At 53.6% G+C, this 13,939-nt stretch overlaps 1 protein-coding gene across 5 annotated transcripts in view; it reads right to left on the reverse strand.

Moving 5' to 3' along the window:
* Positions 1 to 13,939, reverse strand: part of PTPRG (protein tyrosine phosphatase receptor type G) — a 908,944-nt gene that overhangs the window by 75,653 nt on the left and 819,352 nt on the right. For 4 of the 5 annotated variants that reach the window (XM_066351767.1, XM_066351768.1, XM_066351765.1 and 1 more), the window contains one exon: positions 6,549 to 6,681. In XM_066351767.1, the coding sequence (XP_066207864.1) occupies positions 6,549 to 6,681 (133 nt within the window). The remainder of the gene's footprint in view (positions 1 to 6,548; positions 6,682 to 13,939) is intronic. The other variant, XM_066351766.1, reaches the window with a different exon arrangement.

The following is a 13,939-nucleotide window of genomic DNA, read 5'->3' on the forward strand; positions in this document are numbered from 1 at the left end:
TCTGGCCAGATGTGAAGAGATGAGACTGATGATTGTCCTCCAAAGGTGTCCCTTTCAGGAAACATGCTCAACCCAGTGACACCAATGGGTCTAAATACTTAAGAGTACTGTGGCAGTGGTCATCAAATCCCCATGTGCTCCATCTTATCTTGTGTTCTTAGAGTGTGTGACCATCTCGGGCCCATGGGGAGTGAATGGTGTTGAAGGATTCCACTCTGCACCAGTTACCATATTTCCCCATGTATAAGACGCACCCTGTTCTGAAAAATTTGGGGTCTAAAAACTGGGTGCGTCTTATACAGTGGTTGTAGATTTTTTTTACTGCATTTCCTGCTTCATCATGCAGATGAGGAGTTGTATGAATTTTATGATGAATAAAACTTGAGTTCAATAACTTTATGTAATACATTTAAAAAAAAATTTCGGGCCCCAAAATTAAGGTGTGTCTTATACATGGGAGTGTCTTATACAGTAAGAGCTGTGTGCCTCCTCGATTTTTCTCTCCGCACTGCAGCACTTTGGAAGACACATGTTCCAGAAAGAGCCACTTGTGGAGGAGGGCTGCCCAGCCCCTCGGACTTCACGTGGGTGAGAAACGAAGCTCGAGTTGTGAGGCCCCCGGGGTGTCGGGGTTACATCTGCTGCAGCAGCTAGTGAAGCTTCCTCTACAACCTGAGTGCAGGCAGCTGACCACCAGTTTCCAGAGCTGTGTTGGGAGGGCGGTGGGGCGGGTCCTGCGTCTCCCCTAAGGACTTAGGGGTGTGCTCCTCGGGAACTGCCTTTGGGCCCATCGGGAGCATCACCCAAAACAACTTCATTAAACTCTCCCTTCTGGGACCAAAGCGACTCTGCTCAGTCCGTTCACCTGCAGTTATACTCTGTTTATTAATAGTTTCACACAGATAATGGGTAACTACTTCTAGGATAAATACTTTGCACTACTTAGATCATTCAAAAGAATAAACTCTAGAAATTCCAAGTTACTTCCGCCAATGTCTTAAGCAATAGACACATGACTAGAAATTATGTAAGGCTGTAGTATGATTACATGTGAAGGACAACATTCACTTAGATCTGCAACTCTGAGCTTTCTTTATCAGAGAACAACTTTGTTTTAGGCACACCAGCCCCAGAATTAATACCTACCAATGCATGCCCCAGCACTCACACATGACCCTCACGTGACCCCAAGGGTGCGTTTCCTAGCTCTCCTCTGCAGGTGAGGGCACTGGAGGCGATGGAGGAGCCTTGTCTCAGGCGGTGTTTCTCAGTGTTTTCCTTTCACTGCTACCTCTCCCAAGGGTCCTTTACAGACATGTTTTTCCTAACTGCTACCTCCCAATGAAATTTTAACACCTGTAACATATCCTATATCTGTACTTTATACACAGAAAGAGTAAGTTTGTTCACCTCCCAAGAACCTGCTTTGCCCCCCCCCCCCCATGACTGCAACCCTGTTAATCAGGTTCTAAGGTGACGTCGGTGAGCAGCAGTGTGTCCCTGGGCCCGCGTGGCCCCTTCACACGATGCGGCGCGGCATTTTTCTCCTCTCGCCCTCCTGCAGCTTGGGCCCCTTCAGTGCCTTCTCCTCATCCTCAGGGCGAGGCATACACCCTGCAGGTGTCCCCCACAGCCGTCAGGACCTGCTCTTGCTGCCGCGCACTGTGCTCCTGCGACCGTGCACCACGCGCACTTGCTTACGACAGGCCAGGCTCCCCTCTCCAGCCTCTCCCCCACGTCCCTGCACCACGCGCACTTGCTTACGACAGGCCAGGCTCCCCTCTCCAGCCTCTCCCCCACGTCCCTGCACCACGCGCACTTGTTTACGACAGGCCAGGCTCCCCTCTCCAGCCTCTCCCCCACGTCCCTGCACCACGCGCATTTACTTACTTACGACAGGCCAGGCTCCCCTCTCCAGCCTCTCCCCCACGTCCCTGCACCACGCGCACTTGCTTACGACAGGCCAGGCTCCCCTCTCCAGCCTCTCCCCCACATCCCTGCACTGGCTTCCTTGCTTCAAACCGAGTTTAGGAATTAGACCCTCCTGGGAGCTTTCCCGGGCCCCACCAGTTCCCAGATCTGGCTGAAGCCCTAACCATGTGCTGTCATAGTAACTTGGACTTGTTTCCTTTTCTATTTTCTATGTTATTTTATTATTTTATTTATTAATTTCAGAAAGGAAGAGACACAGGAACATCAATCTTTTCCCATATGTGCCCTGACTGAGGATCAGACCAGCAACCTCTGTGCTTCAGAACAATGCTCCAACCAACCAACCTATCCAGCCAGGTAGACTTATCAAAACACTCTCCGTATCCTACTGTATTTACTCTCTGCCATTGGACTGCAAGGGCCTTGGGAAAACCTCATCCCTGGTCGCCAGCCCAGCACAATGGAAGCAAGGGCTCTGTAAGTCCTGCACGAATAGCAGGAGCTGCAGTGGGTCCAATGTACTTTGGGACAGGACTGGACGCAGCCCTGATTTCTCTAGTCCACGGCGCATGCGTGCCTGACACCGGGCCCCAGCTGAGAACGGGATGGCCACGCTGAGCTTGTGTGCCCCCTTGCTTCCTTCCCACTCAAGTGTTTATTTGCCTGCGATCCAAGTCTGAGTTTGTTTAGTGGAAGTCCCTTCCCTCCCGGTTCCAATTTCCCGGCCTATTTTGGAGTGGACAGTAACTGCTCCTGTCTGCCTGGTACCTCTCTCTGCACCTTGGAGAAACCACTCCTTACCCAGCCTCAGGGCAGGTGGTTTTCAGGGCAGTGACCTCCCTCCTGTGCTCCAGATTTACATATAAGACCCAGCCCTGACAAAAGACGCCAGTCCCTTTGGCCACCAGAAGGGTCTGGATGGATAAATGACCTGAGTCAATCCAAAGAGACACCATCTTGAAATTACCTGGAAATTTTAGATCAGAAATTCCCTTTCCACTGGGATGGGGGTATGTAAATCCAATCTGGGCCAGAAGGCCTGCCGGACAGAGGGACCACATAGAGAGTTGATCCCAGCAAACGGGATGAGAGTCCTGCTGTTCCTGTTCCGACTTCTGAGTCCACCTGGACCCGGGGCTCCTGAACTTCTTAATTTCATGAATCACGCTTGTTATTCCTTCTTGTGGTTAAGGCAGTTTGAAAGAGATGTTTGTTAACTGCAGCCAAAATGGTTCTGACCAACACAGAGGTGAGAATCTTGCCCACTGCTTAGCCCACAGTTTGCGTTCAACAAATGCTAGTTCCCTTTCCCTCCTCTGGGCAAAGGAAGCAGGCGAGCCTGACTGTAAGGCACTGGCACACAGGCCAGGATCCCACTCCATCTGACTCAGCTGAACATCAGTCACACTCAGCCTTCAGAGCACACAGGTGGGAGGCCTATATCCTAGTGCTTAACTGAGTGAGTTTGTGTTCTAGAGCGAAGATGCCCTGTGTACAGAACCAGGTTCACCACTTCCTGCAGGATCCTGGGCAGGTCACTTCATCTCCATGACCTTCTGGTTCCTTACACATAAAATGGGGACAGCAACAGTCCCTGCCACACAGATCTGTGGTAAGAATCTCATGAGATGGTGCCACCCAACGGTTGGCACAGTGCCTGGTACTGAACAAGAACTCAGGGACATTCACAAGTGCTTCCATCACCGCACAATGGAACCTAGTGGAGAAACAGAATTCAGAGACATTGGGTTTCATTTCGTACTTTCCATGAACCCATAAAACTGCATCAGCGACGCGGAGTGAGCACACTCAGACACCAGAGCAGCAGCTGTGAAGGGTCAGTCCTTGGTTGTAGAAACTGCCACCACAGCGAGCTGGTTTCAGCTCCCGGGTGCCAGGTCGGCCAGCCGAGGACGTGACCCAGAAGGTCTGGCTCTGCCGCCATGATCTGGCTGTGCCGAGCCTGCCCGCCAGCCCCTGCTCTCACTGCGCCCTGGACGGCCAAGAGCCTTGCTGCCATCCGAGCTTCAGAACGGCGTCGCCAGCAGGAGGCACACCCCTCTCTGGACGGACCAGCTCTCTGTGCGAGCCCCCGGCGCGTCCTTCCTTCGCGCTAGTGAAAAGCAAGAGAGTCGGTCAGAAACAAGGCCTTTCCCAGGCTGTCCTCACGCCAACTCATCCGTCTGGATGCCAGTTCAGGTTTGTCTTCCTGGCTCTGTAAGAATTTGCTCCTCTGCGCTGGCTTTGGGTACGGGCAGTCGGAATTTGGTAAAGCTTGCAGACCAAGGCTATTGGATGATGCTTGAAGCTACAGTTACTTTAAACCAAGCTCTGCACACACATGCACATGCTTGTGTGTGTGTAAAACAAAGTGTAGAGATCATCGTTTTCTAGTGAGAAAACACACCTCGAATGGAAGGCCCTCCAAGCGCCCTGGCGTCCGTTTCACAGCCCCTTCCTACAGCAGCTTGTAGTGGGTCGGAGATCTGTGCTGGGCTAGGCAGACGAACAATGTGGGATAATCCTGACATCTCTGCTGGAAACTGCTGCGTACACGAACATTTGAATGCTGAGGCTGCTATGTTAGGGCCACCAGCCTGGGGCAGCTGTGGGCCCCTCTGCTCCTGTGTGGGCAGTCAGAGATGAGCACCACCCAGTGCCAAGCAGAGTCAAGAGGTGCTCGTGCAGACCTTCCATCACCTCCAAGTCCTCAGCTAAACCCATCCTAGCAGCCTCTAGTTTACCAGTGGGCTCTACATACTTTGCAAACCACTTTTCCTGGGGAAGGAATGACAAAGAGGTGAAACTGGTGTCCTAGGCAAACCCCAAAACACATGTAACTCATAATCTGGCTGGTCTGTAGCACTACCAGTGCCACAGATACTGTGAGGTGCCTGAGGAAGGCTGAGATGACCCCCTTCCTCTTCCCTTGTTCCACCCAATTGAGAGCAGACCCGAGGATGCACAATCAATCTATCAGCAGCTTCTGTTGATCTTCAATCCGTTCCTGTTGCCTGCGCTGCGACCCTCATCTAAGCCACCACTTCTTGGACTAGTTTGATGGTCTTCCAGCTGGCCCCTCTGCTTCTGTCCCTGCTCCAATTCAATTTCTTTGCAACCCAGCACTCAAGTAATCCTGAAGCTGGATCACAACACTTATGGGTATAAAATCCTACTTATCTTAGAGCAAAAGGCAATGCATTTACTATGGTCCACAAGGCTGTACATGACTGGCCTCCCCTTCACCCTGTTTCTTCCTGACTCCCTCTCTCCTACCACTCTCTCCATACTCACATGTTCCAGTTACATTGATCCCTTGCTCTTCCTAGAACATGCCAGACATGCTCCTGCCTCAGGGCCTTTCCACATGCCGTTTCTACTACTTGGAACTTGCCCCAGATGAAGTGCATTTGACTCCCTCTTCCTTTAGAGTTTTACTCAAATATCACTTGCCAGTGCCAGTTAGGCCTTCCTTAACCACTCTGGACACTCATCCCTAAGCCCCAGAATGCCCTTCCCTTTCAAGATTTTGTTTTCTCCATTACATGGTCAACACCATCTTAGGAATTACACATTTTACTTACTAGCTTTGTTTACTGCCTGACACCCTCACTAAAATGTAAGCTCCACGAGAGAAGGGATTTTTGCCTAGTTTGCTCACTTCTAAATCACCAGTGCCAAGGAAAATGTATGCCCCACAGCAGGGGCTCAAAAAGGACTGAATAAACTGAGGATGTTGGGATGGAAATATGACACCTGTTCATCACTTATCACGCTTGGTAGATAAAGGAAAGAAGCCTACTGTGCTGGTCCAAGAGGTGAAAGCTGCCAGGCCAAACAAATGAGCCATCTACCTCCCTTGGCTAAACTGGCTGAGAGGGTGGGTGGGCTGAGAAAACACAGGGCTTCAAGCAGACACTGCAGCATGCTTCCTGCGGGAAGCAGTAAGAATCAGTTCAGGACAATGGTGACGTAAGGGTGGCTCCATTTTTACCTTATATGTATTAAATGCCACATAATATGCTAAGTGTATTTTTATCACTCAATTTACAGCAACAAGCTATACAAAACTTAAGGTACAGAGTTTTCTAATGTAGATATAACAAAGTGAGGCACTGGTCTCGAGAAAGTAGAAATGCTATAAAACTTCCTAACTCATGTGGCAGATTTGGACACTAAAGCTCAAAGTGGGCTTTTGAATCCAGGAAGTGCCAGGACTGAGACTTGAACCTGGATCTCCCTGGTTCCTAAGCATAATAAGCCTCGTTGGCACTAAATCCCAGAACCTCATCATAGATGCCTCATCTCACTAGTGGCTCTACCCATCGGCTTCTTCCAGCTAGAAGTGGGTCTCCCAGGTGTTGACACTAGAAACATTGCAGCTGCCCCACCTTACAGAATGAAGGGGCCAAGGGCTTCCGTTCCCTGCAGGCCCTCCCAGCCCGGGCAGCATGCCTCCCCCAGAGCTCCGCCCCCCACAGGTGCTGCGGCTCACTCACCTCCAGTAAACCAGCACGGCAGCGAGAAGGACGAGGCACACGAAGGTCAAGGCTGCCACCCCGGGCAGCATGCCTCCCCCAGAGCTCCGCCCCCCACAGGTGCTGCGGCTCACTCACCTCCAGTAAACCAGCACGGCAGCGAGAAGGACGAGGCACACAAAGGTCAAGGCTGAAACCACAATCAGAGGGATGATCCACTCCATCCTCCCCGGAGAAGGGCGGCTTATCATCCCAGAGGTGTTCTTTTCTGCTGTAAAGAGAAACCATGCCAGTCAGAGCGGGTGGGGGGCAGAGTGACCCAGAGTTCTGCTCTGGTTTGGGTGCCTCCAGACACCTGGCTCCTGCTCTGACCGCCTGACAACAGGAGAGGCCATCTGCGGCCCACACCATTTCCTGCCGAGTCCTGACCCAAACGCGGCCTTCTCTACGGCTTCGTCCTGTATCGGCCGTGGGGTGGAGTTGCAGGTAGAATACAAGATTGTGGAAAACAGACACCAGCCTCCCTGCAGGGACATCCCTGGCCCAGAGCAGCCCCTGGACACGGGGCTGTGCTCCAGCCTGGAGGCAGCACTACACTTGCCCCTGGGAGGGGCAGGGGTGCTCCTAGGGTCATCAGCACCAGGGCAGAGGAGATGGCGGGATGAGTTTTGCTGAGTTAACCAGCTCTGAAGACAATGTCTTTTGAGCTTAGCAGCCTCCACCTTTCCCCTAGTAACCACACCCCAATTCTACTTTGGGGAGCTTCCTCTCCCCAAGTTACGGAGGGACAGTCACCCAAACGTGGGGCTGCCCCGTGTCCCCGCCGAGGACGGGCGTGCCCTGGCCCTGGCCCCTCAGCCAGCCATCGGTGGGAAGAGCAGCACAGCCCAGCAGGAGCACCCGGGGCTGCCTCGTGCTCAGCAGAGAGAGCCCTGGGTCCTGCTTCTCCTCATACGGCTCCGCAGCTTCTCCTTTGGTTTCCTTGCCCCCACCCCATCCTCCTAAGAGCTCTAAGCCCTGGGTCCTGCTTCTCCTCATACGGCTCCGCAGCTTCTCCTTTGGTTTCCTTGCCCCCACCCCATCCTCCTAAGAGCTCTAAGCCCTGGGTCCTGCTTCTCCTCATACGGCTCCGCAGCTTCTCCTTTGGTTTCCTTGCCCCCACCCCATCCTCCTAAGAGCTCTAAGCCCTGGGTCCTGCTTCTCCTCATACGGCTCCGCAGCTTCTCCTTTGGTTTCCTTGCCCCCACCCCATCCTCCTAAGAGCTCTAAGCCCTGGGTCCTGCTTCTCCTCATACGGCTCCGCAGCTTCTCCTTTGGTTTCCTTGCCCCCACCCCATCCTCCTAAGAGCTCTATGAAAACAGAAGGCAGGAAGCTGCACTCACGCGCCCCACACACATCTCTCTCGCAGCAGCAGGCAGGTGACGGGGACGCAGGGAGCGGCCCAGGGCCCTCTCTCAGGCCCACGCCTCCGCTCCCTCTTACCGGAGCAGCGCCTTCCTCTGTCTCAGGCCCAAGAACCGTCACAGGCCCCAGGGCTCTCCGGGCCGAACCTGCTTTTTCTTTTGGTGTAGGGCAGATGCCCGGAAACCTCCAGGCAGCCCAAATACAGCTCAGGTGTGGAGTGGGGCTGAGACGAGCACAGGGGAGCAGAGGCAGTCGTGGGAGGCAGGTGATGAGGAAGCAAAGGCTAACTGTGACCGCAGGGAGAAGCCCCTGGAAAAATCCAAGGCTGGCAGCAGGCTGACGTGTGCTCAGCGAGGGCTCCTCCTGCTCTGCAGAAACGAGGCCAGCGCTGAGCCCGCGCACTCCCTCAGCAGGACGCACTGAGGAAGGCTAAACAGGCTGGCTTTCTAAGGAGAGAAGGTGGGCTGAGCAGGAAGGAAACAAAAGTGGCCTTGGGCGCAGAGTTTTAGAGGGGCAAGGCCCCTGAGTGTTACAGGGCCTTTCCCCAGCTTCCTTGCACAGAGCACATCTTGATCACCTGCTTAGTGCAGGGCCCTGGGGCAAAGGCAGGGCCAGGTTTATGCCCAGTTCACAGGTCAGAGGACAAAGGCAGGCAGGTGAGGTACTCCCTGACTGAAACCCACAGCAGAGCACTTCCTAACCACCCCACCCACTCCTTGGACCCCTAGCTCCACAATTTTGTGAGATGGCTACAAGCAGACCTCGGAAGTATCACAGGTTCGGGGTCCAGACCACTGCAGTAAAGAGTATCAGTAAAGCAAATCATAGTCTCTCTGGCTGGTGGAGGGTCTTGCCTTCAATTAGCAAAAAAATACAAAATCTGTGAATCGCACAAAATGAGGTCTGCCTGTATTTGCCAAGCCCTACTGTGTGCCGGCATGGTGATAGGGGCTGGGGTGCACCAGAATGACCCTATGCCAGGACAGGGGTGAGGGGCCCGAGGAATCATTTAAAGGGGGAGAGGCAAAGAATAATAAGAAAATAAAGGGGAAGAGGGGGACATAGGAATGAGTAATTAGACTGAAATTAATGTGACAACCCAGGATGCATAGAGGGAACAGGAGAAATGGCTGTCCTAGCCCAGGGGTCTGGACATTAGGCAGGGGTCCCTGACATTAGGGTGAGACCTGGGGAATGAAGGGGTGTGAGCCAGCCAAGTGCAGGAAGGTATGTGGTCTGGCCAGAGAGCACTAAAGCAATGGGAGTATGAGAACGAGGGGGAGGGGCCTAGCTGGACAGTCAGAGGCCACAGCAGCCAGGGCTTTGTTGGCCAAATTAACAACAGGTTTTAGTCCCAAGGTCAATGGGAATTACTGCAGAGTTGCAAACTGAGGCAGACAAGCTCTGGTGCATTCTCTTCCTTGACATAAAGCTTTACTAGCAAAGCTCTGGGGACTGGCCAGAGGCATCAGAGTTGCAAATGAGAATTATTTCGCAGGGCTCCAGCAGCGAGCAGCCCAGCCAGGCAAGTATCTCAGACCTGGAGGTCCTGAAAATGGAAAATGGGGCAGGGGGCATTGACGCTATAGGCCACGGGTCCAGTGAACTCAGAATCCACCCTGGGAGGCCCTCTTGTCCTAGAGGGCCTCCCAGGGTCGTGTTTCCCTCCCTTCCTTCCTACAGAAACAGCTGCTTGCCTAAGTCACTGCAGGGCAGACAGATGAGGCAGGAGACAGAAAGCAAACCCCACGTTCACACCACTGGAAAGGACTCTTGGCCCAAACAGTCCCTTCACACTGCTATCTCTACACCGTCACTGGAAGCTCAGGGTATTTCTGCCACCCTAACACCAGTCAACAGCAGCCACTCCAGAATTTCTGGGCCGTAAAGGGGCTTTTGGAGTGATGGTCTAGTTGTGAGGGTGCATGGCACCTTACATTGTCCCTGAAACCCAGGTGGTTGGCATATGTCCTGATAAAGTCACAGCTAGCTTGGGGCAGGGCCAGGCTCAAACACAGGTGCCACAAACCAGTCATTTTCCTAACAATTCTGAGTGCCGGCATGAGAATTTTTGGGGGGGTCAGGGGGTGTACATATGAAACCCCATGCTGGACAGTCCCCAAATGGCAGTTTCTGCGGAGATTTCACATCGGCACCAACTTGCGGCACAAGCGAGAGACCTAAGGAGGTTACTTTGACAGCAGTTTGATCTCAACCTCGACAAACAGCAGTTGGATTTGCCCGGGTCTTTTCCATAAAGGCCAGGCACAATTATGAGTGCTACTGGATTTCCATGCGGGGCACAATAAAGTTGATTTCATTTTCAAATTCATAGGATTGTTTTGTCTTCATGGTACCAGGAGCCTAAATGCCATTCAATGCCCACAGGCCCTTGTCACTCTCCTGAGGAACAGCACTGCCCTCGGGAAAAGCAAGGCCCGCCCATCAGCTCCTGAGGCTCCTATCCCTGTGCTCCTATCCACACCCAGCCGACCAGTGACCCAGCTGGGCCACAGCCCCACCTCTCTGCCTTGGTCCCCACCGACCCCTTCCCCCAGCTCCTACTAATCCCTCCATTGGTGTCAGGGGCTCCCTACTCTATGAAGCCTCCCCAAGCCCCGGGCTGTGGCATCTCTGGAAGGCAGAGTGAAGATCACAGGTTCTAATCCTGGTTCTGCCACTTTTTATGTGACCTTTAACCAACAAGTTAAATCAGTTTGGGCCTGGAAATCATCTGTAAACTGAGACAAGAAGAACCCAGTTCACAGACATGTGGGAAAGTCCAGTCAGAGGAAACTGCTAAGAAGTGAGCCAGGCACTGAGTAACTCTCAGTAAACACTGTCATTGTTGTCGTCATCGTCGCCCTGCACCTCTCTTGCTGACATACCACACCCAATCATCACTGCTCTTTTATCAGGGTAAGGTCCCCAAGCATGGGGCCAATTTCCATCTTTATATGGAAAAGTTCTGTCTCCTACTAGGTAGGCAACTCCAGGCAAGATACTTAACCTCTCTGTACCTCAGTTTCCTCATCTTAAAAGGAGATAACATTGCCTACCCCAAAGCAGAACACCCAGAACACCGCCTGGCCTCCACAGCCCTGAGGAACGTCACCCATCACGACTGCTGTCATCACCTCACCACCCACAGTCTCACTAGCTGTCACCACCACCATCCTCTCCAGCAGCAGCTGAGCATGGCACCTGTGTGTATGTGGCATTCACAGCAACCTCAGACCTGCGGGGCGTGAACACCAGGGGGCCAGACCTCCAAGTGGGCCGGAGGCACAGCCACCCCACATTCCTGCCTCCCCCAGGAGAAACTTGTCCTGCTGCCGGATTCAATGTGCTGCTCAGTGGGCACAAACGAGAAGGCTAACAAGACCGTGAGCTCCTGGGAACCACTAAGAAGCCAGAACATGCCGCCTGGGCTGGTACATCCTCGTTCCCTTTCTTCCTGAGCCTTCACTCCCGACAAGTTTCCTCAGGCCAGGTCCCCAAAGAGCAAGACATACAGCTAACTGTTCAGTGCAACCAAGGTCCTGTATACCAGCCAGGCAGACCCGATTGCAAATTCTGGCTCAGGCCTTTCTAGCTGGGTGACTCTGATTAAGTCACTGACCCTCTCTGAGTCTCTATTCTCCCCCGATCGAGGGAGACAGATGATACGCTCATCTCTCAGGGGACTTCTGAAGATTAAATGAGATAATCCACGGGAAGCGGACTGTGGCTACCTGATTTACAGTGCCACATGTGTCAACTATGGCTACCTGATTTACAGTGCCACATGCAAAATGAAACCACGGGCCTGTTTACAAAACTGATGAAAGGGTTTGCAGATGGCGACAGCAGAGCACGTGAGCAGCGCTGGGCCATGGGAGCACAGGGCTCGGTCTCAGCACAGGGCTCTGTCCGTGTGGCCGTGCTGGTCATGTGCACAGGCGCGGGACCCACAAGGTGGAGGAGCCTGGAGGATGTTCATTCTTCTCCTTTCAATGGATCCAAGCAACAGCGCCGAGTGCACGATAACATTAGATGCTCCCCACTGTTCAGAGCAGCCTGCTTTATTCATAGCATCATGCGTAACTGGCTGCCCCCGGAAGGGCCAGCAGTACTGGCTGCCCAGTCATTGAAGGGTTTGCTTCCCTCGTGAAGCCCAAATCCTGACACCAGGATGAGTTAATGCAGCTTCTCCCCGTCTCCATCTGATTCTTCCAGATGGCTCGGGCTTCCCAGCAGGACTAGCCCTTTGATTCCTGCCTGCCATGGGCTGGGTGAACTGACAGCCCCTAGCTGTGTCTGGCTTGGTGCCCCTTTACCCCTGCAATTATTATATATTAAATTGTGAGGGGGCTGCCAACATTTAATAAGCAAGAGTTCATATAAAAATCAGCAGTGGAATCGTCTACCGGAAATGCTCAAGGTGGCCAGCACAGGCCTGAGTTCCCACGTGGTAAACACGAGCTGGAACCCAGCAGGACACCCTCCCCGCAGGGGACATGTCCGTGTCCTCAGTTTCTGTGTCCTCCTTCCTGAGCACACTCCCTGACGTGCCTTCCCCACAGGTCACCCTCCCCGCAGGGGACGTGTCCTCAGTTTCCGTGTCCTCCTTCCTGAGCGCACCCCCTGACGTGCCTTCCCCACAGGACACCCTCCCCGCAGGGGACATGTCCGTGTCCTCAGTTTCTGTGTCCTCCTTCCTGAGCACACTCCCTGACGTGCCTTCCCCACAGGTCACCCTCCCCGCAGGGGACGTGTCCTCAGTTTCCGTGTCCTCAGTTTCCGTGTCCTCCTTCCTGAGCGCACCCCCTGACGTGCCTTCCCCACAGGTCACCCTCCACGCAGGGGACGTGTCCTCAGTTTCCGTGTCCTCCTTCCTGAGCGCACCCCCTGACGTGCCTTCCCCACAGGTCACCCTCCCCGCAGGGGACGTGTCCTCAGTTTCTGTGTCCTCCTTCCTGAGCGCACTCCCTGACGTGCCTTCCCCACAGGTCACCCTCCCCGCAGGGGACATGTCCGTGTCCTCAGTTTCCGTGTCCTCCTTCCTGAGCGCACCCCCTGACGTGCCTTCCCCACAGGACACCCTCCCCGCAGGGGACGTGTCCTCAGTTTCCGTGTCCTCCTTCCTGAGCGCACCCCCTGACGTGCCTTCCCCAGCCCGCCTCCTCCTGCCACTCCAGGCTGCAGGATGGCGCTCCAAGCAGGGCATCCGCAGAACCACACCAGCGTGGGTCTTCCAAAAAGGCCTCACACTCCGATGCAAGAACCATGGTCCTGAAATCATGAACCCTGCTCAAGAGATGAGACTGTTTCTGCACAAGAGACCTTTCCTAATCTAGCATTTATTTTCAAGGAGATTTCATTTCTCAACCAAATAGAGACTAATCATGCTGCTGCTCCATGGGTATGACACGGCCCATTCCCCTCAGTGACCTATTTTCCACACTCTCGCTGGTCTGTGCGAGGGTGGAATGGAGGGTAACACCATGCACCACGCACCCCCCGGAGGTGAGCTGCGGACGAAGGATGGCTGCTAGGGGGCCAGAGGGTCTGAGGCCCGCGGGGCTGAGACTCGGAGAAAGAGCCTGTGTCTGAAACGTCTTCCGAATGCAACCTGGAGAAAGAAGCGCACTGAGCCTCCCGGGCATCGACAGGAGGCCGGGAGGTTGGATGGCCCTCCCCCTCGAAAGACACACAGCTGTCCTCTGATCAGGTTCTGTATCAGAATCCAGCAGAACCTGAGTAAAGTGCCTCCATTCTGCGATTTTAAAAAATTTTAAAAAAAGAAAAGAAAAACAGTTTTCAGTGGCATATGTCATCGCTGAATTAATGCTGTTTGCCTTTTACTGGCTTGGCTCTCATCCCAGTAGAAGCAAATAAAAATGGAGTACAATGTGCTATAAATGCTACAGGCGGTGAGGCATCAGACGGACTCATCCAAAACGCTGCCCAGCACACAGGAAGGGCACGACTTCTGCTATAGGACAACCAGCCTACCGTCAGGACTAAACGACCTTGCAGCCAACAGGCCACTACCTGGATAGAGAAAAGCAGGATTCTTTCCCATTTCAAGAAAGACCAAGAGAGGCCCTGGCCGGTTGGCTCAGTGGTAGAGCGTCGGCCT

This window comes from Saccopteryx leptura, chromosome 10 (assembly GCF_036850995.1).
Source record: "Saccopteryx leptura isolate mSacLep1 chromosome 10, mSacLep1_pri_phased_curated, whole genome shotgun sequence".
NCBI classification, from domain to species: Eukaryota; Metazoa; Chordata; class Mammalia; order Chiroptera; family Emballonuridae; genus Saccopteryx; species Saccopteryx leptura.